Here is a 23,359-nt window from a genome sequence, read left to right as displayed (position 1 = left end):
TGTGCATCCAGCCACAGTCTGTGATTCATATGTGTAATGGTTCTGTAATGTCCAGAGAATGTTGTTCTGCCCAAGCCATCCACTACTTCCAGCCCTTACACCCAGTGTGTGCAACCTCAACACATCCTTTTATACTTTGGCCCTTCCTAGAACATGCTAGTAGAATGGCTTGTTTCACTTTCACAGGTTTTTTGGCTTTGCTAAAGTGATGACTGAAAAAGGTTACTACTTCTCATGAAATTTTTGCAAACTTGTAGTCAAGGAGTTCATGCTTTATTGCAAATATACTATAAAACATTTCTCACACAGTTTAAGTTGGTGAATTTTATGTACATAAGTACATTTAAGAACATTATTACAAAATTTTTTGATTCATTCTATGGAAGAAATAATGATCAGCTGTGTAAATTAATATGCTTTCCATTCTGCTTAGAGGAGAATTCAGAAAGCAGCCACATTGCTCCTCTCACTGCTTTTGAGAGACATTTTATAGACTATTCTAGTATCTATGCATCGTAGATGATTGGGCATGCAGTCATCAGCTCCTGGCTTATTGAAAACACTTCATCATAAAAGAGACATTAAATACACTCATGTAAAAAGATAGCAAATACAATTAGCCTTCTCTATTTTGTCCTTCAATATGCTGATGGTCATTCAGTTACCAGCTTTAATCAATGCAAGTTATATATTAACTTCTGGGCTAATTTCTTCTTAGATAAAAGTGAAAGTAGTGACAGAAGAAAACACACTGTGAGCAGAAGGATTTTAATTTACCAGGATGCCTGTGAAGTGGATGTCTGTTCTGCTCCTGCTGCAGATGAGTTGCTACTTCAGATATGGGAACTGTGGGAAGGTGTTGGTATGGCCAATGGAATACAGTCACTGGATGAATTTAAAGATAATACTGGATGAACTTGTACAAAGGGGTCATGAAGTGACTGTTCTGAGACCTTCGTCTTCTATCTTTCTCGATCCCAAAAAACCATCTGGTCTTAAATATGAAACATTTCCTACAGCTTCCAATAATGATGAAGTAGAAAAGTTTTTTACCCAATGGGTCAATATGTGGGTATATGATGTGCCAAAAGATACATGTTGGAGATATTACCCATCGATGAACATAATGTTTGGGCAATTTTCTGATTTGTGGTTAAAGCTTTGTAGAGAAGCAGTTTCGAACAAACAGCTTATATCAAAACTACAGAAATCCAAGTTTGATGTTGTTCTTTCAGATGCTATTGGTCCCTGTGGTGAGCTGATAGCTGAGTTACTCCAAGTACCCTTTGTGTACAGTCTTCGCTTCGGTAATGGCTACGCAATAGAAAAGTACAGTGGAGGACTTATATTCCCTCCCTCCTATGTACCTATTGTTTTGTCAGGGTTAAGTGGCCAAATGACATTCATGGAGAGGGTAGAAAATATGATATGTTTGCTTTATTTTGACTTTTTCTATGAGTCATTTCCTGCTAAGGATTGGGATCCATTTTTCAGTGAAATTTTAGGTAAGTTGTGTCTCTCATCAGCGGGGTGAGGGCCTACCGTTCGTTGCTCTTAAAGATATTCTTAGGTGCAAGCATGTCTTTCATGCTGAAATAATTAAATGAAATATAATACTGCACAACAATCTCACTACAGCATCATGTCCAAACCTCCATTTTAAAGACCTAAACTACTGAAGCTTGGATCTAACTATATTTGGTTGGTATTGTTGGCAGTCATGATCTCCTAGTTTAAGAAAGAAAGCCATAATTAAGCAAGAACAAAAGTTTCTATTCTCATGCTTTCTGAAAACTTTCCAGATAATATTTGTAAATATTTCTACAAAGAAATACATATTATGTGCATTGCTAATACAAATGAAAAGTAGAGATAGATGCCAGAAATTCTTCCAGGCATAGCCCTCTTAGGAAAGGAAGAGTCAAGGGGTAGCTTATTTGTTGTAGAAACTAACATGATTCCTGCAAAAGTCGTGTCCATAATTATGGTGGGACAGCTTGACTCTAGAGCTAGAATGCTCTTTTATATTTGTATCTGCTTTTCTGAAGCTTTAGAGAAGAATAAAATGCATGGCAGATACATAGGGACTTCGCGAATTATATAATGAACAGGATTGCTGAATTATTGAGGTGATATTAGCATTTCATCTCAGTTTACCTTTAATTTACATATATTATGTAAACCACAAGTATGCATTGTACATAAAGTAAATATATTTGTTTCATAAATGATCACTTTGTTTCTTTGAGTAAAATTATTCCAACACTTTTCAGACAATATATATTTTTTTCACGTGGCAATACTTTCATTACCATTTTGCTCTTCCATCTCCAACTCATTTCTCTATTTAGGAAGACCTACTACTATGGTTGACACAATGAAGAAAGCAGAAATGTGGCTCATTCGGTCCTACTGGGATTTAGAGTTTCCTCGCCCATCTTTACCAAACATTGAGTTTGTTGGAGGACTCCACTGCAAACCTGCCAAAGCCTTGCCTAAGGTAAGTACAACCGTATAGTTTAGTTTCGTTTCATTTTACTTCATTTCAGTAAAAATGGTTCTACACCATTCTTTTAGTTTTTCTTCCAGTGAGAAAGAATCAGAAGTGGGGAAAAGCATCCTGCCAAATGGATGCTCAAGGTTAAAACAGCCACAAATCTATGCATTTCCTTCCATTTATGGAATAACAGGAGAACCTTGGGGAAACAATTCAATGCTATAAAAAAGTGATACATATTCATGAAAAAACTGTCAAGTGATTAACATACATCTCAATAAGTTCTTGATATGCAGAGAAACAACATAGAGACGTTTCTGCCTAAACCAAACCCATTTTGAAAGACAGACTATACTCAACAAAAATTGAATGGAATATATTTAAGGAAGTGATTATAATCTAAAGAGACCATTGAATAGAAATAATAAAACACATCCTAAAATCACTGATTTAAAAAACAAAACAAAAAACCCTAGGATGTGAAAGAGAGGTCAAAGGATAAGGATAAGATGATATAGGAAGATAAGTAATTAGGACTGCATGTGTGGTTTAGCAAGAAGATATAGACAACAGGGGCTTTTGATAAACATATTATTTAAAGTTCAAAATAGGTAAGTGGTTAAAATGTTAATTAGGCCATTAAGACCACAAAGAAGGGAAGTGAACTGAGGAGAAGTAAGGCCCTCCAGATAAGTGAGACAGCTGATTAGCTTGGACTGTTTGGGAGAATGTGGTAGTATTGTGTTCCCCAAAATATTGTGCACCCTAATAAACTTATCTGGGATCAGAGACAGAACAGCCACTAGATACAAAGGCTAGAAAATGGTGGCACTCACACCTTTAATCCTAGCATTTCAGAGGTAAAAATCACTCTGGATCTCTGTGAGCTCAAGGCCACATTGGAAACAGCCAAGCATGGTGACACACACCTTTAATCCCAGAAACGGAGCCTTTAATCCCAGGGAGTGATGGTAGAAAGGAAAGATATATAAGGCACGAAGACCAGAAACAAGAAGCATTTGGCTGGTTAAGCTTTCAGGCTTTCGAGCAGCACAGTTCAGCTGAGAGTCAATGGGGTATGAGGACACAGAGGCTTCCAGTCTGATGAAACAAGATCAGCTGAGAAGTTGGCCAGAACTGTTAAGATTCCTGCTACAGGGGCCACCCAGGCAGTGGCACTGGGACCTGTCCTTAGTGCATGAGCTGGCTGTTTGGAACCTGGGGCCTATGCAGGGACACTTTGCTCAGCCTGGGAGGAGGGGACTAGACCGGCCTAGACTGGACTGAATCTACCAGGTTGAGCTGAATCCCCAGGGGAGTCCTTGCCCTGGAGGAGTTGAGAATGGGAGTGGGCTGGGGAGGGGGGGCAGGAGGAGGGAGGACAGAGGAATCCATGGCTGATATGTAAAATTAAATTAAATTATAAAATAAAAAAATCAGATTTCCTTTAAAATTAAAAAAAAAAAAAGCACCTTCAAGGTGCAGTTCCCTGCATTGGGTTGCACAGAAGTAAGACTGGAAATAAAGAACCTGTAGGAGGCTGCTATTACAGTTTAGATAGCAAAAAGGTGAGCACAGAATAGAATACTCATAGATCTCAGTATATCTAATCAGAGTCTAATAGTACCAAGATCATATGGACTTTGGGAGAAAGACTGACACCACTGAAACTAAGTATCTCAGCTTCTAAGTGGGTAATGCCAAGTTAATGTTGAGTATTTTTGTCATGGGTGTATTTGTTGTTACTGTTAGACTGAGACAACATTCCTGACAGAACAAACCACAATACCAAATGATTTATATTGGTCATGAACTTGGAAGTTTCAGGACTCAGCTCTGTTGGTGTTGGTCGTAGATTAAGGCAGACCCTATTGGGGGCAGAAGTGTATGGAAGGAACTGTCCATACCATGAAGGAAGTAGAGCATTAGCTGGACTGGCCCCAACACAGAAAACAATTACCTGATGGAGTCAAGTAGGCTTCCCTTCATAAAATTTCCAAAACTCCCCAAAAAGTGTAATGACCAGCAGCCAAAGGATTTACCAGTGAGCATGAAGGGAGACATTTGCATTCAAACCATAATGATTTACAAAAACTAGTAATTACCTTACATTTGAAGAAACTTTATATTTACTTCCTCAATAATAATGAGAATTTTAACACATTCTCAGGCAGTGTCCTAAAAGATATATACCATATATACTTAGGAAAGTAAGTGTATAAATTTTGGAAACAGGATGTAAAAAGTGCAAACCTAAAATGTAACCTGTCAAGATTCTTCAACAGTATCTTAGCATAAGCAGAAGACCATTTCTCAATATCGTGAATTTTTGGCTTCAATTACTTTACAAGAAAACTCAACATTTCCTTGCTTTCAGTCTACTAAAATTAATGCACTACTCACTTGAGATCTCACATTTTTGTAGGTTAGGGTATAAAAGGGATCATTTACTCTATTGACACAGAGGTTTTTTTGTTTGTTTTTCTTTGTCATTACACACACACACACACACACACATACACACACACACACAGAGAGAGAGAGAGAGAGAGAGAGAGAGAGAGAGAGAGAGAGAGAGAGAGAGAGAGAGAACACATAATACAATGTTTGAGTCCATTGAGTGTTGCTCATATGCACACGTTTTTAAGGAGCAGATCTATATTAGATAATGAGTTTGGGGCTCATTCCTTGGGAAGCCTGATGATGGTTTTTCTGTCTTATGCCAGATTACAGGAGACCACTAAAACTTCATTGGGGAATGGAGTCCTGGCATCACAGCTCCTTGCCAGAATAACCACAGGAAAAAAAAAATACTGCACATGAACATCTAGTTATTCTTACCACCTGTGTATGAAAACAGTAACTAGATGTAAATTATCCAATCATTCTGACATAATATCTGATATGAAATGAACATCACAGTTTGTAAGACAAATTGTTAAATGGTCTTATAATTAAAAAACTCGGAGCAAGGTATTGGGGTTAAAACCGAGCAATCAGAGAAATAGGACAAGCCACAGCCAACCCCACCTTATCAGCCCTCAGCCTTCAAAGAGACCTACTTCCTGTATACCCACTCCTATGCCTTTCCATTCTGCCATATCATTTCCTCTCTCCACCCAGCTACATCACTTCCTGCCTGTCTGTACAGACCTCCAGACCTCTACGGTTTGTGCTGGGATTAAAGGCATGTATCATCATGCCTGGCTCTGTTCCCCAGTGTGGCCTTGAACTCACAGAGATCCGGATGGATCTCTGCTTCCCAAATGCTAAGAATAAATGCATGCGCTACCATTGCCTGACTTCCATGTTTAATATAGTCACTGGCTTTTTCCTCTGATCCTCAGATAAGCTTTATTAGGGTGCACAATATATTGGGGGACACAATATATCACCACAACAGTTGTAAAACAGTTATAGAGAGTAAGAATTCTTTAAAGACATATAATATGATAGCCAAAGAGTTGTTCATTTTTATATCACGAGCAAGCACATAACATTAAAGTATTTTCATTTATTTTTAATTTGTGTGTGATGTATGTGTGTGCATATATACTAGTGTGTATGCATGTGGAGGGAGGGACCTCATGGCATATGTACAAATGTTAGAGGCAAATTCAAGGAAGTCTGTTTTTTCTTCTAGCATGTGGGTTACAGGATCAAATTCAGGTCATCAGACTTGATAGCAAGAATCCTCCCAACTGAGTCACCTCACTGACCATTGAAATAGTTTTAAATAGTTAACATTCAACAGTGGTTTTGAATGTTAATCATCTAGACTATACACAGTAGTTTTCCATGATCAAAGGATGATTCCATACATGTGTAGGTTTTGTCCATTTTATACTGTACTTGAAGGATTCCTCGATTTCCATTAAGAGAAATGGGCAGTGTTATTAGTATTAGAACAAGGGAAAGCAGATGAGAAAAACAATGTGTAACAATGCAAAGATCATAATTGGTTATAACAACCGTTGTTATTATGTTTCACAAACAAGATTTTAACCTAATTTATATATTCTAAACTTTGTCTTATTCTGTGTTAAAATTTCTGTATTTAGTCTGAAAAGATGGCTCAGCAGGCAAAAGACTAAACTAAAGGCCTGATAACTTGAGTTTCACCCATGGAAATAAACATAAATGGTGGAAAGGGAAAACTTCTGATGATTGTTTTTTTGTCTTCTGCCCTTCTTGTGGTTACTGTTTTACACACACGCACGCGTGCGCACGTGCACACACACACACACACACACACACACTACATACACACACACATGAACACACACTAAGTATAAATAAACGTTAAAATTTATATTTTTCTTTTCCACAATTACCTGCATTTCCATCATTTATCAAATGCTTTTGTGAATTCTTTCCTGAAAAAAAAAATCAGAAATTTATAAATTGTATCAAGTGTCTTTGCAATACTTATACATGAATACTACATAGTATATGTATCTGAACTATATAAAGTAAAATTAATTTGTGTATAATCAATATGTATCATGATTTTATAAATAATAAAAATAACTTCTTCAAACAAAATCAAAAAATAATTATACAGATTGCATATGTAAATATTACATTTTAATTGTTTTATCAGAATCCTTTAATACCCTAAATCAACAAGGGTGCAAGCTAACTTACATACATATATGTCATAGCAATAAATTGTTTTATATCACTGTCCTTATTTACATTAAATCACCACTGGTCACAGAAAATGAAGAAAAGCGAAAAATCACATTATCTCTGGTTAAGAAATAAATGTGAGAATAGGAAGAAACAAAGTGCTAGAGAGGCCCACAGAAATCCACAAAGATACCCCCACAACAGACTGCTGGCAATGGTCGAGAGACAGCCCGAACTGACCTACTCTGGTGATGGGATGGCCAAACACCCTAATTGTCGTGCTAGAAACCTCATCCAACTACTGAGGGATCTGGATGCAGAGATCCATGACTAGGCCCCAGGTGGATCTCTGGGAGTCCAATTAGCGAGAATGAGGAGGGTTTATATGAGCGAGAATTGTTGAGACCAAGGTTGGATAAAGCACAGAGACAAATAGCCAAACGAACGGAAACACATGAAATATGAACCAATGGCTGAGGGGTCACCAACTGGATCAGGCCCTCAGAGTGGGTGAGACAGTTGATTGGCCTGATCTGTTTGGGAGGCATCCAGGCAGTGGCACCGGGTCCTGTGCTCATTGCATGAGTCGGCTGTTTGAAACCTGGGGCCTATGCAGGGTCCCTTGGCTCGGCGTGGGAGGAGGGGACTGGACCTACCTGGACTGAGTCCACCAGGTTGATCTCAGTCTGTGGGGAAGGCTTTGCCCTGGAGGAGATTGGAATGGGGGGCGGGCTGGGGGGAAGGTGAGGGGGGCGGGAGGGGGGAGAACAAGGGAATCTGTGGCTGATATGTAGAACTGAATTGTATTGCAAAATAAAAATTTAAAAAAAAAAAGAAAGAAAGAAATGTAAATGAGGATTACAACTTTCTGATCACCTCATATGATGGACATATTGCAATTTTAATTTTTTCAGAATATAATATTTGGAATACTTGTTGCTCAAAGATGGGAATATATATAGTGCTGTTCCCCATGAATGATTAAGACAGCAATGATTTTCTTTTGTGTGCTTGACCAGTAGTACTTATCAGTCCTATAATACTTCATTTTTCTCCTAGTTTAATGGCAATTTAAATAGAGTTTCATCTTCTGTTGATTTTTAGTAGTAAAACAATTTCTGTATCCACAGGAAATGGAAGAGTTTGCACAGAGCTCTGGGGAACATGGTGTGGTGGTATTTTCTCTGGGGTCGATGATCAGAAACATAACACAAGAACGAGCCAACACAATTGCATCAGCCCTGGCACAGATTCCACAAAAGGTAAGATGGTGCCCTCAAGGAAGGCAATTATCTACTGAATTTATTAACATCTGGAAAGATCTGATACTGGAAGTATCCTTTATGTAAAATGAAGTATTATGATTTGCCTGAAAATAAAGTCAGTTAAAAAATAAAGATAAGTCAGTTAAAAATAAAGATAAATATAGCAGATTCTACAGAATATGTTTTTGATTGACAATAACATTGACATAAACATCATGATCACAGAGAAGCATGGTGAGTGAGCACAGTCTAAATTTTTCTATTCTGATGATACTATAAGCAAAATTAAACAAAAAACTAAATTCTCAATATTCACTTACTCCTTTTTCTTGAGCCTTGTTCAAATCTAGACATTTAACGGAAATGAAATTTTATTTAATAACTTTATTAGCAGATATTGAAAAAATGTCTGTGGTGTAGCATATAGTAGACTTCTAGACTTGTAGTAGCATCTACACTTCCCAGGTAACCCTTCCCTCTTTATGAGATTTCTGGACTAGGGTTGCTTAGTTACCATTCAGGAGACTTTTCAGAGAAAGGGAGAAGAAGGTTAGCACCTCAGTCCTTTTGTACCATGTTCATTCAAAAAATCAAAGGAAGAATTGGCCCTTCTAGGACCTGCCAAAACCCCTAACAGGAAGATGTAAAAGAGAGGGTGGAGTGGTCCCTGTCCTTACGGTGAACCATGCATAATCAAACATCATTCATGGGACTATGTCTCTAACCCAGTAGAGTAAAATATCTATCACTTAGGAACAAATGGGGAAATAAGAGATAGTCCAATAGAAATAAGCTTGATGCCAGAAAAGGTCCAGCTGGCTCTCTTCATAAGGCATATGAAGATAATTTACCACAGAGGAACTTTAATCTGGAGTACTTAGAAACTAGACTTTAGCTTTCTATCACATGAAGTCTCCCTGAAGTTGCTTGTGCTGCTTTTCCTTGAGATCCTGAAGTTAAGTTTAAACATCTTGCAGCAAACAGACATTAAACAAGTAGGTGGAGCTCCAATTTATGAGGGTAGTTTGGGATTTCTAAAATTAGTGCCATTTGTGTGGTCTGGCTTTAGAATTGCTTTGGATTTCAAAAAGCATATTAACCTCGAAATGTTGTGCAATCTATCATATGGAACCAACGCGGCACTATTAGGATTTTGTTCTTTTTTCTACAACTACTATCACTTATGAGCAGCAAACCAGCTTCCTTTTCTATATGAAAGGAATACTCTGTCTAACTGACAGTAATGTGACTCATGTGATGAGATGCTCTACGCTTCTTATGATTCCTAAGTAAAACCAATTTCTCACCAAAAGATAAGGAATATTAGATTTTATTTCTTGTTTGTTTAAAAAAAAATATGTCAAAGTCACTCTCTGTTTTTGCTATTTTCATGGTAGTGGCAGCACCTTCTGAATATGCAGAAGGGTGCAAGCAAGCGTGTGGACCTTTATGTCCTGTGGAAATGCTCTGCCAGCAACCACATCACTGGCAGTTAGTGGACAATTTAAACATCTATACTCTGTGAGATCATTGTCAGGATAGGATGGACAGATGACTCGTTCTCTGATTCTCCATGATGACACCTTTTCCAAAAAACCTCTAAACAGAGAAAATTGTGAATATGGAATAGTCTCAAAAAATAATAATAATTAAAAAATGCCAAATTCTATTAAAATAACATAGGGCAGATAACTATAAGTAAAATCTGGGGTTATTTTAAATTGGCATGAATATAAAGTGGGAAATTAGAAGTATTATAGCAAATACACATAAAGTTTAATCATTCTTCCTTGTACCTGAATTATGACCACATGAACTTTTCTTAAATACATTCACATTTCATTAACTCTCTCATGTATGTATGTAACTGCACATGGAAAAATCATGGTGACATCCAACTGACTAAGTATAAAGAGAAATACAATCGATGATGTCATGCTCCATCTCACTTTTTTGATAGTTCTTATTGTCTAAAGTCTCTTTTCCTGGTTTCCAGCACCCGGGCTGTGAACGGTATTTAGCTAAGCACCATCTAACTTTTTAAATACTATGTTTTAAGTTTTGAATCCTGGTATAAATTATTATCCAATCTCTAACAGGTTCTTTGGAGATTTGAGGGCAAGAAGCCAGACACCTTAGGACCCAATACTAGGGTCTTCAAGTGGATGCCTCAGAATGATCTTTTAGGTAAGACTCTGGGAAACAAATATTGAAAACATGAGTCACAGACTATAGAGCAATAGGAAGCAAACTGATTCTTTTTAGAAAACACAAAAATAAAACCAATTTTAAAATATTGATTTTTAACTTGAAAGAAAATGAAATATGAGCTGACATTGTATTTTTCTATCCCAGAAACAATGTGTGCATTGTAAAAGTGACTGCCTCTTACAGAGAGCGTTTTGTACATACCTTGGATTCAATTTTACACTTGTCCCCTTTTCTAAAATAGGAATTTTTAAAAAAAATTGAAAGAAACAACTAAGAAACAATAGTCCTTTTTAATTATCAATGACAATATTTTCCACCAGAAAAAATTCACAATGTTTATTATGAAACAATATAACACTCTGATTACATGGTTGTCCTGGATGCCTTAAAAAGCCTTGTATCAGGCTTAGTAAATGTGTTAGTTATTATTGCTCTTTTGTGAAATATTTCAATGTTGAGAAAATCACATATTAGTACTATATTTACATCATTTTTCAGCCTGCTCTCTCCCTCCTTCATCTCCTGCTTTGCCCCCTACCATCTCACCATCCCACTGAGTCCATTTATTGTTCCTTGTTATATACATGTGCTTAGGGCTGACAATGGAGTATTGGATAATACATCAGGGGCTTCACACTGGAGAAACCTGGCTCTTCCATCATGGCAGCCATTGATTGTCCATATCTTTTTCTCTAGGAATAGGACTCTGTGAAACTTCCCCCAACTATGTTGGCAGGTCCACTGGTACTGTCATTGTGCAGGTCCTATTTAGGCAACCACTTTGTTAAGATTTCATGGATGCACCATCCCTATAATATCTCCAAAACACTTTCTTCCACCAGGTATCCTGGTCCTCTGGCTCTTACACTCTTCTCACACCTTTTCCAAAATGTTTCCACAGCCTTTGATTTAGAAGTTTAGCTGCTGTAAGTATACTGATTGATCTTGGGCATCCAATGTTCATTTATTCTCTTCATTTTGACCAGCTGTGGATCTCTGCAATACTGTCCACTTGCTGCAATGGAAGCATTTGAATGAGGTGTGAGAGCTACACTTATTTTGGTTATAAGGATAAGTGTTTAGAATGTAGTTAGAAATTATACTTGTTTTGGAAAATGGCAGTAGAAGGTTTTCCTTTGGGGTCTATGATCTCTCCAGACATGGATAGTTGGTTAGGTTTACAATACCACACATGAATTTCTTACTACTGAGCTGACCTCAAACCTAATTAAACAACCCTTGGTTAATCCTAAGATAAAAGTGCCAATATTTGGCCATTATTGATATCTTGCCATGCTAGTCATTGTTAAAATTCATAGACTTAAAAGCTGATAGGACTATTGATTACATTTCTCCCTAGAGATCTTATGTAGCATGCTCTAATACTATGAAAGTCCTAAGAGAGGAAGTTTCTAAGTCAATTGCATGTCAATTCCTCCAGGTCCTATGTCTGAAGAGTATAATGTCTTCATCAATAGGTGCTGTGGGATGTTGTTTTGTATGCTGTGAATATGTGTTGCTCTGAATAGTTGATAAATAAAATGCTGATTGACCAGTAGCCAGGCAGAAAGTATAGGCGGGGCAAGCAGAGAGGAGAATTCTGGAAAGAAGAACAGCAGAGTCAGGAGTTGCCAGTCAGACACAGAGGAAGCAAGATGACAAGGCAGAACTGAGAAAAGGTACCAAGCCACATGGCTAGACATATTTAAAAATTATGGGTTAACTTATGTGTAAGAGCTAGTCAGTAATAAGCCTAAGCAAATGGCCAAGCAGTTATTATTAATATAAGCCTCTGTGTGTTTACTTGGAGGATGTGAGTGGGAGAATTTGTCCTGACCACCGGCCGGCCAGGACACAGAAATCTTCCAATTACAAATAGGGTCTTATCTTCCAGTTCTGGAAAGCAGTCAAGGACAATGGCTAGGGTCTATATAGTTTGGGAAGAGTCTTGGACACAGACCATCCCCCCCCCCCACAACCAACAACTGATAGTGAAGTTTTCCATTTCTGGCACTGGATGTTTTGATAACAGTCTATGGTTCCTGAGACTGCCAGCATCACCACACTCGGCAAAACTTCTTCCAGCCCTACCCTCTCCACACACACATGCGCACACATGAGTATGTATGTACTGATAAGCAAGCCTACACAATAATGTCTCCTGTTGATTCCTCAAGCACCTTTGGTTCCATTTGTTACCCCGGGAAGAGGTAATGGAAAGAAGAAGCAAGAGAGAGATAGGTGGCACTAAGAACATATGAACTCCTTAGGTCAGTAAGTTATAACAAACACATGGCATCCTTAGACATTTATTTCCTTCCATTTGGTATGTACTCTGTGTGTTCAACTGAAAATCACTTCCCATTGTTCTAGTGTCATCTCATGCCACATCTGTCATTAATCTCTCAACTAATTCTTCTGTAAACCCTAGCATCACATTTAAAAGAAAACAGTAGTTGCAACTCTCTCTGTTACACTACCGTGTACCTGGGTGATTTTTGCTCTGAGATATTAAAGGAATTTAAGGAATTCAATTTAATTTTTATGTTAAAAAATGTCCTGCCCCTTTGATCACTTTATTATAGATTTTTACTTATATCTAAGAGTTGCATTTAATATGTTTTCTGATCCTAGGTCATCCAAAAACTAAAGCTTTTGTAACTCATGGTGGAGCCAACGGTATTTATGAGGCAATCCATCATGGGATTCCCATGGTTGGCATTCCTTTATTTGCAGAACAACATGATAATGTTGCTCACATGGTGGCCAAAGGAGCAGCTGTTGCAGTTGACTTTCATACAATGACAAGTGCAGATTTGCTTAATGCACTGAAGACAGTCGTTAACAACCCTTCGTGAGTATAACCATGTATCTATTTATTTGTCTTGTATCAGAACCCAGGACTTTACACATGCATGCTGAGCAACTATCCTGTCACTGAGCTATGCCACTAGCCTATTTAATATAGATAACTTCTCACCAGAAGGTCCAGAGAGCAGCAATTAACCTAAAGAAACAATGATACATACAAAGACCTACATTGGATGGTGAGGGAATGTCAATGTGTTTTCTCATTATTTTATTTTAGACAGAGTCTGGATTTAACTTGATGTCTTCCTCTTTCATCCTATAAAGTTCTAGAATAAAAAATACATGCCAACACCCTAGACCAAAGTACTTCAAAATTGTTTTACTAAAAAAAATTATAAGAGATTTAATTTATAATAAACACAGTTTTATTTGTTAAAATACCCACTGATAGTTGAAATTGTAGTATAGTGAAGCAAATGAACAGAGCCACTATTTTTCGTTTACTTAAAAAAATCTCCTCAAAATGGCTTTTTGTTAACCAGTAAGATAACATTAATCTCTGATTCCAATTATATTTAATTTTACAAATTTGTATTCGCCAATATTTGATTCTATTGCTGATCTGTGGTTAAAAAATAGAGCTTTGATTTTTATCCAATTAATAACATCAAAAAAGAGGATTGTAGTTATAAATAGTTCATATCCTTAGATTTTTAAGTTGTGGTTGCCTTGTTTAGAAGAATTATGTAATTTTTAAAAATTGATTTGAAAGAAAGAATTTGGCAAATTGCTGTTCAATTGCCAAATATCTTACACAATAATGATTTTCTTTCCAAAATACTTCAGAACCTTAAATCAAATTATGCTTCTTCATTATAGTCTTTCTTTCACCAAAAATATTATACATTTATTTCATGCATAAAAATTTTGTTTAGAACTGTAATGGGGAAGAAAGAAAGAAAGAAAGAAAGAAAGAAAGAAAGAAAGAGAGAAAGAAAGAAAGAAAAAAATGAAAAAAGGAAGGAAGGAAGAAAGAAAAAGAAAGGAAGGAAGAAAGAAAGGGAGGAAGGTAGGGAGGAAGGAAGGAGAGAGAAAAAGAGAGAGGAGAGGAAAGAAAGAAAGAAATTATAACTGGGCAGAGGTGGTGTATGCCTTTAATCCCAGCACTCAGGAGGCAGAGGCAGGTGGATTTCTGTGAGTTTGGGGCCTGCCTGGTCTACAAAGCAAGTTTAAGGACAGCTAGGCCTGCTACACAGAGGAACCCTGTCTTAAAACCCCCCAAGGAGAGAGAGACAGACAGACAGAGACAGAGACAGAGAGAGACAGAAAGAGAGACAGAGACAGAGAGAGAGACAAAGAGAAAGAATGATGACAAAAGAACAACAGATACATTTTAAAGCAAGTTAACTCAATTGAAACAAATTTTAGTTATTCTAATAAGCATTCTGTGAAACAAATTTTCTTTTTACGGTTTTTGAAAATATTTTTCTTGATGATTAGGTAAAAATCCTCTTGTGTGTATACTTACCTATATTTCTAATCCTTAATAGACATAATGATGGTACTAGATGAAGTTGATTTCTTAAATAGATGATACATTTTAAAGGCTTATGACACATACTGTATTAGTCTTGAGTAAACTGTGCAACATCCTTATTGTAGGCCTCATATCCTGTATAACAAAAAATACATTACTATTTCTGACTTTGTATGAAAAACATTGTCTTCTCTCTGTGTATATAAGGGTTGCATTTCTCTAATATATTATAAAAAACAAGAAAGGAGGTTGCCTCCATTACCATTGGTACTCTGTTATGATACAGCGTGTTAAGCTTTAAACTTGATGAGACATGTCCTTAAATAGACACCTTTCCCATGTATCCTGGTCTGAAATCATTTCACCACTAGAATCAAATACCTAATGTTTCAGTGTAAAATATTGAATATACTCAATATTGAAAAGTCACAACACATAAAAGAAAAGCATGAACAGTAATTGCAATAATTTACTCTAATTCTAGTTTACAGTAAGAATGATTCATAGTGTTCCTAGAGTCAAAAACATTTTCCTACAAATAAAGGAAAATATAATTTTATTATTTTCATCTAACAGTTAACAACTAGAATAAGAAATTTATGAAAAGAAATTAGTAAATTTCTTTTACTAAGAAGAAGCTAGTAAATGAACAATCATTGCATATCTATGTTTATAATCAATAAGCACTGATAAGTGGTCAATGCCAGTTCCTCATCAATCCCAATGCCTTATCAACTTTGCTCAGATATGGATCACAGTTAAAATGGCATGCATTGGTTGTGCATCTCCAAATTGTTCTACTGTTCTGAATTCTTCATACCAGCTACACTAGTATTTGCTTTCTAAGTGACTCATGTTTCAAAACTTCAAAGCATAGCTCATTTTGATTTTGTACATTTTGCTTTGGGATGTTAACTGGGTCCAATCTCTTATTTATGAATATTTACTTTTCCTAGCATTTCTCTTATTGTTTAAATCCTGTGTGTTGAAGAAGTTCTAGGTGATACATTATTTAATAAGAGCTTTACTGTGATGAATACATACTTTTCTTTATACTTCCATATGATCTTTATGATACACAGAAATTTATACACATATGTTTTCATCTTCATTCTGTAAGTCAATGCCCATCATATCTCCCTTTAGCTATAAAGAGAATGTGATGTGGTTGTCAACCATTCACCATGACCAGCCTATAAAGCCCCTGGACAGAGCCGTCTTCTGGATTGAGTTTGTCATGCGCCACAAAGGGGCCAAGCATCTGAAGCCACTTGCCTATAACCTCAGCTGGTACCAGTACCACTCTCTGGATGTGGTTGGATTCCTACTCGTCTGTGTGGCAGCCTTGGCTTTCCTTGCTGTAAAGTGCTGCTTGATTGTTTACCGATTCTTTGTAAAGACTGGGAAGAAGAAAAAGGAGTAGAGTTCTTTAAGAACGAAGGCAAGACTCTTCCATTCAGTTCTAGCACTGTGTATCAGGTGCTTCTTGTTTTAGGAGATATAGGGATACTTGACTTATCTATATATTTTACTCTTTAAAAATTAAGAAATTAACCATTTAAAATACTTATTTCATCATATAACTCATTTTGTGCTGATTTACTGATGTGATAATCCTGAGAACAATGATAACCATGGACACACCATCTTGTTTATGGGAGAAGATTAGGAAGCCTGAAGTTTTTATTGTGAATTTTTCAGAGATATCATTTTTTAAATAAAGTGGAATGAAATCGACTACCAATGTCTGTCAAAAGAATGATCTATTTAAAAAGTGACAAGGCAGATTTTATTTAAACTACCAAAGTAGAGGACAGAGGCTTTGAGATATAACGAACCCAATTCTATAAGAAAAAAAGATGATATTATAGAAACAAACATGAAGGGCAGCAAGATGTTTCAGCTGGTAGGCGCATGGGTCACACAAACCTGTCAACCTGAGTTCAAGCCCCAGAACCCACAGATTGTGAAAGGAGAGATTCAACATCACAGAACTGTTCTGTGCCTTAAATCTGTGTCTCTGCACACACATGGCCATGTGCCTATATACACACATAGCATACACACACATACACACTCATACACCGCCACCACCATCAACAACAGTACCAACAATAACAATGAATATAAAGTGAATTTTAAAGAACATTAAAACATGAGTAGAGGGGGATAAAGAAGTATGAATTAAAAAAGAGTCCTGGAGTTCGTGGAGAATTACAAAAGTAGGTGGAAAATTAATTTATGTGTCCTGGTAAGAGGGAAAAAGAATGTACAATTCACAGTTTCACATAAATACAAATGCATGCACATAAACATTGAAAATTAAATCACCTTTAAAAACAGAATACAACTGGAATGCAGGACAACTTGCTCTAGGTACATTGTTAATCAAGTCCTGTGTGCTACGTGAGCCTGGAAATACATCTTTCATAAAAACAAAATACTTTGTTAAGAATTTTTGTTATTTATTTCACCAGCTCAAGATTTTTCCTAATGCATTTTTCGCAGCTCTTCACAGTTGATGGCTTCTGGCAGGAGTGTGGGGAATGACTCAGTTACCTTCAGAGAGTAGGTCACCGGGAGTGTGACCATGCCCCAATGAGTGAATAGACAGCACAGACTGCACTTGGTGTATTTTGGGGGGTAGAACACTGGGGAGGGTGCGTGGACCTGGGCGGACTGGGAGGAGAGTGTGATAGGGACGTCTTGCGTGAAATTCCCAAATAATCAATAAAAATATTACACTGGAAAAAAATTAGATCACCTGATACATTTTTGGTTAAATAAATGGAAGCCATTATGCTGCATGGTGCCTTGACTATTCTTTTCATTGAATAGCTCTGTGCCATTGGACAGTACGAAAAGGCACAGTGGAAGATGGCCTGCTTAGCTCAGGACAATAGCTGAGTACCCCATGCTTAATTGAGTCTGCTTAGTGTTATAGCACATTTCTGTTCTGTGGCAACAAGGTGACCTGTGCCTTCCCATTATTCACCTAGCTAGTCATTTCTAGCTGCTTTGCTACCCAGAACAAGTATGTGAAAAACACAAACTTTTACACTTTTACTTGTTTTGCTTTAACAACATATAAGATAATAATTGCAGAAGGAATAAATTGTCAAGATTGAATGGAAAATTTTGATATCATAGCATCTTTGCCAGAGAGAATAGCTTAAATAGTAAAAGGTTCTCAAGACCTGACCTGCAATATCTCCAATTAGAATTTTCCTTCTCAGGGCATAGTATGCAAAGCAGAGCACAGTGAAGACAGACTACAACTAAACAGCATTTCTTTTGCTCAATAAAGGTCATAAAGTTGGATAGGGGATGTAATTATAACTTTTGATACATGGAAAAGATTTCTACAGTATTCTTCAATGCAAAACTTGACATGATTATTAATAATATTAGATGTGATAATAATGTAAGGAAATAAGTAAAGGATTTTTTTTTACTGAACTCAAAATATAAGAGAATCAATTAGATACAGCCTTCTTGTAATTACTGTGCAAAATCAAAGTTGAAGCTACTTTCAATATTTACACAGCAAATTAATGTTAAATGGTGCTCTTTTCCATTACCTTACTTTAAGAATGAGACTGAGCATGGAAATCTTTGTTTACAGAAGCCCATAATAATCTTTGTTTTACATACTTTATAATTCACCTCAACCTTCCCATTGCTGTGATCCTTTAATACAGTTCTCATGTTGTAGCAACACCAACCATAATTCATTGCTACTTCATTTTCACAGCTCTGCATTTTGGAAGTTTTTCAATAACATAAACATTTCCCGTCATAGCAACACGAGTAATGTTGAAAACTTCACTTATAGGTTTCCCAGTAGTGCTTACATAGTTGTTATTAATTTGTTATTAATATTTAATTTTATCTTATCATTATCTCACATGTGTTATTGAACAAACTTAAGGAGATAACATTTTGACTATTCTGGCAAGGGGGACGATATTCCAACGACATACACCCCTGCTCCTTCTTTTGGCTATTAAAACTCTTCAAACAATAGACTCCAAGAAAGTCTGCTTCCCCAGGAATCTCATGCTGAGAGAAAGAAAAGGCTGAGTCCTTGATGTCAGCTAATGGGCAAGCTTTTCTCTTGGGAAGAAACTTCACAGAGTTCTGGCAAATTATCAGACAACCTTACAAAAGAGACTAGAGCCAGTGAGACAATGATCAAAGATGAGCAAAGGACTCCATTGGAAGGTTCCTATTGGATGTTTGTTTCATGCCCTGTATATACCTAAATCTCTTAAGTACTCCCAGATGGACTGGGCAGGTAGGGTAGAGGCCACTGGAACTATATGCTCATCTTTCCAGTGTGACCACATCAAATAAAGTTCCTTCCTCTTCTCATCATTACTTTTCTCTTTCATTGGTTTACATAGGACAGGTTGCTAAGCTTAGATTTTTCAGATAGCAGGGGCCCAATCTTTGTGCCTAACCACTTTTGTAACAGTTTCTGAAACTCAGTGAAATTTAAAAGTGCTGCAGTTGAAACCATAGAAAAATATACTTTCATTACATAGTGAGTTTTACAGAAATTTGAGGGTAAGATGCTGTGGGATGGTCTGTATGTCAAATGTGTTGCTGATTGGTCAATAAATAAATCACTGATTGGCCAGTGGCCAGGCAGGAAGCATAGGCAGGACTAACAGAGAACAGGAAGGCGGAAGAAAGGCACTGCCAGCCACCGCCATGACAAGCAGCATGTGAAGATGCCGGTAAGCCATGAGCCATGTGGCAAGGTATAGATTTATAGAAATGAATTAATTTAAGATGTAAGAACAAGATAGCTAGAAGCCTGAGCCATTAGGCCAAACAGTTTAAATAATATAAGTGTGTGTGTGTTTATTTTATGAGTGGGCTGTCGGACTGCCGGGGTTTGGTGGGATCCAGAGAGAAAACTCTCCAGCTACAGTAAGAAATCAGGAAAATTAAGACCAAGCAGCCAAGTATATAAATGGATAGCCCACAACGACCTGCTTAGTGAGACACTGGAGAACAAATGGTTGTTATAAGGTTGATAAGACTCAGTAGGTATTATATACACATATGTTCAATGACAATAATTATTAAAAAAAAGATTATGAATTCCAGGTGGATTGGGAGGAGGGAGAAAAGGTTGGAGGAGGAAAATGAAGAGCTGGAGATGATTCCAAAACACTATATACATAAATGAAGTTTTCAAAAAATAAAAAAATCCCTAAAAACAAATTTAAAGAATTAATTGAAGAGTTTTGACTCAAATATTTTGTTTTATTTTTATTGTACTTTATTGCAATAAAATTTATTGTACTTTTGAAATAATGCTATAATTATATAATTTCTACCTTTCCTCTCCTCCCACCAAGCAAGCCCTCCTATAGAACCTTCCCTACTATCCTTCAAATTCATGGGCTCTTTTTCACTAATTGTGTGTGTGTGTGTGTGTGTGTGTGTGTGTGTGTGTGTATGTGTATATGTGTGTGTACACATATTCCTAAATATAACCAGTTCAATTCATATAATGGTGTTTGTATTTATGTTTTCAGTACTAACCTTCTGACACTGGACAATCAATTGGTGTGCTCTTCCTTGGGAAGACCACCTTCTCCCACTCCCAGCTTTCTTTGGGTTCCTATAATTATTCGTGCAGGATGTGGACTTTTCTCCAGACACTTTGGCATGTCCGTTAGTGTCCTTGTTCAGCCCACACTTGAGCAGTCATGTTAGTAAAACTTTATTGGTGTAGCTTCTGATATTACTAGTTGACACAATCTCACAGTAAACTCGCTGCCCCCATATGTAATACTGTTTAGACTTTACAGGATAGAGTAAAATCTTAAAATTTTGCACTATCTTCAAATACCTGCTGTCATTATTTCATAGCTGAGAATACTTTGCAAAATGAATGAAGAACAAGGAAACTAAATTAAGAAGACCTCTTCTGTAGAAAGAGGTATGTTTTAATAACTCAATGAAAGACTGGAGTATCACTCTTTACAAATCAAGAGGACATTTAGGTAGGCAAATAATACTTAAAACTAATTGATGTAAGAATTCATAACACTAGCATCAAGGAAAAAGCAGACAATGCTGATTTATTTGGATTGTATATTGAATATTTTATCATATAACTAAATTGGCAAATTCAAATAAACAATAGACCAAAAGAACAAAAATAATTAATTACATGTTCTTTCACTATGTTGAAGTATTTTTTAATTATTTTATTATGTTAATGTATGATGCATGCATTTCTGTTCCCCATTTATGTGCAGTATCCAAAGAAGCCAGAAGATCCCCTGGAACTGGAGTTACAGACAGGCATAAGCTGCAACGTGAATACAAGGGATTGAACTCAGGACCTCTGGAAGAAAAGCCAGTGCTCTTAACTGCCAAGCCATCTCTCCAAGTCCTATAGATGCATTTTTAAAGAGGGAAGAAACCTATCAAACTACAGTGTCCAGAGGCAAAATAAGATTTTTAAAGGTCTAAAAGCTAAATTTCCAGCATATATTTATTTTACTTTTAATTAAAATATAATTACATCATTACCTCCAACCCTTCCCATGTTCTCCTCTAAGATCCATGACCCATTAGGCACAAAATATTTTTTTTCTTTACAGCTAAATAGTATTTCACAGTGTATATGTACCACATTTTCATTATTCATTCAACAGTTGAAGGACATTTAGGCTGTTTTTATTCCCTATTATAAATAGAGTGGCAATGGACACAGCTGAACAAGTATCTGTGGAGTAGGATATCACTTTTCTATTGCTGTGACAAAACTTACAGAGGCAACTTATATGTAAAAGAGCTTATTTTGATTTATAGTTCCAGGAGGTCAAAGTCTATAATGGTGGGACACCATGGAAAGGCAGCAGGCATGGTGGCCAAAACAGGAAGCTGAAAGCTCTTATTTTGAACTACAAGTACAAGCAAAGAGAGAAAATTCAAAGTAAGGCGAAGTTTTAAGCTCTCAAAGCCCACCTCTAATAACATACTTCCTCCAGCAAAGCTACACATTTTAAGTCTCCCCAAATGGCACCACCAACTAGGGGACAAGTTTTCAAAGACATGAGTTTGTGAGGGGTGGGGGATCATTCTCCTTCAAACCACCAGAAATGTGGAATCCTTTGAACACATAGGAAGGAGCAGTATGACTGGGTCATGTGATGTATTTTTAGCTTTTTGAGAATTCTCCACGCTGATTTCCAGAGTGATTATAAGTTTGCAATCCCAGCATTGAACATGGGTTTCCCTTTCCTCACATGCTTACCAGTGTTTGTTGTCTGTTGTTTTCTAAGATGAAAACCCAGGGGAGCTTTAATTTGCATTTCCCTAATTGTTAAGGACAGTGAACATTTCTTGAGAGACTTTCACTTTGTCATTTGAAAACTCTCTGTATGGTAATGGATTATTATGAAAGTGTATCTCACATTCTAAGAGACTGGGACTTTTGCTGGACCTCACAGCCAGAGTTGTTAATGCTCCTTGAGGTCACCTAAGACTCAAGACAGATATTGTGCTGTCTCCTCAACCTGTTTGTCTAACCTGCCTTTATGAGAACAGTGTACCAACTGATCTTAACTGCCTTGGATTTTCCATGCAATCAGCTTTTACAACCTAAGGTAAAGTGTAGCTGTGATTTTGTATTATGTACTTTTCCACGGCCTAAACCAAAAGTAATGCATGTATATATGTGTGTCACGGCAGTAATGCCAGAAACCACAAATAGGTTGAAAGAAACCATATGAAATGAATATCCAGAATAAATGCTGGAATGCAACATTCAGATAATACTCAACAGTGTTTGTTTGTTATTTTGGTTATGTGGGGTCATTTGGAGTCACTGACTTAATCTCTATGTTGAAGATTTCTGTGAAGTACCCCTCATTTCTTTTCCCATGTGATGCTTTCTATGGTGTTTAATAAATATGGAGCAAAAGCCCTTTGTTAGGTACCCAGAGACACACACACAAGTACAGACACAGGGGCAGATTCACAAGAGAACTTTCAGGTAGACACAGATATTTCATCATATACGATAAAATAATTCATTTATTATAATTTTGAAGTCTTTACACAGAAAGCAGTATATATATATATATATATATATATATATATATATATATAATACTTACATATATACATATACATACATACATACTTACTTGTTGCAGGAATCTTAAAGGAGCTTATTAATAAAAACAAACCTGGAGCCAGTTATTGGGGTGAATGTTGGAAGATCACAGAAGCAAAACAAGCCACAGCCACCTCACCTTGGCAATTCCTCAGCTGATCCTGTTTCCTCAGACTGGAAGCCTTTTGAAAGACCCCCGATGGCAGTCTTCCCTCAGGAGAGACCCTTGCCCAAGGAACACACCGAAACCACGAATC

General features: G+C 36.8%; 1 protein-coding gene across 1 annotated transcript; it reads left to right on the top strand.

Annotated features, from left to right (window-relative positions):
• Window positions 1-781: 781 nt before the first annotated feature.
• On the top strand, window positions 782-16,376 carry LOC131920730 (UDP-glucuronosyltransferase 2B7-like). The gene is made up of 6 exons (XM_059275165.1): window positions 782-1,505; window positions 2,352-2,500; window positions 8,260-8,391; window positions 10,494-10,581; window positions 13,240-13,459; window positions 16,100-16,376. The coding sequence occupies exons 1-6, from the start codon at window positions 782-784 to the stop codon at window positions 16,374-16,376; spliced, it is 1,590 nt and encodes a 529-aa protein (XP_059131148.1).
• Window positions 16,377-23,359: the final 6,983 nt, after the last annotated feature.

The sequence above is a fragment of the Peromyscus eremicus genome, chromosome 10 (genome assembly GCF_949786415.1).
Source record: "Peromyscus eremicus chromosome 10, PerEre_H2_v1, whole genome shotgun sequence".
NCBI classification, from domain to species: Eukaryota; Metazoa; Chordata; class Mammalia; order Rodentia; family Cricetidae; genus Peromyscus; species Peromyscus eremicus.
The sequence above is the reverse complement of the archived record's forward strand: the minus strand, read 5'-3'. Positions and strand labels throughout refer to the sequence as shown.

Bases quoted from the DNA above. Each gene is read 5' to 3' on its own strand.
- LOC131920730 (XM_059275165.1), top strand. From the start codon at position 782: ATGCCTGTGAAGTGGATGTCTGTTCTGCTCCTGCTGCAGATGAGTTGC. The intron at 1,506-2,351 runs GTAAGTTGTGTC...TTCTCTATTTAG, and splicing joins ATTTTTCAGTGAAATTTTAG to GAAGACCTACTACTATGGTT. The intron at 13,460-16,099 runs GTGAGTATAACC...ATCTCCCTTTAG, and splicing joins ACAGTCGTTAACAACCCTTC to CTATAAAGAGAATGTGATGT.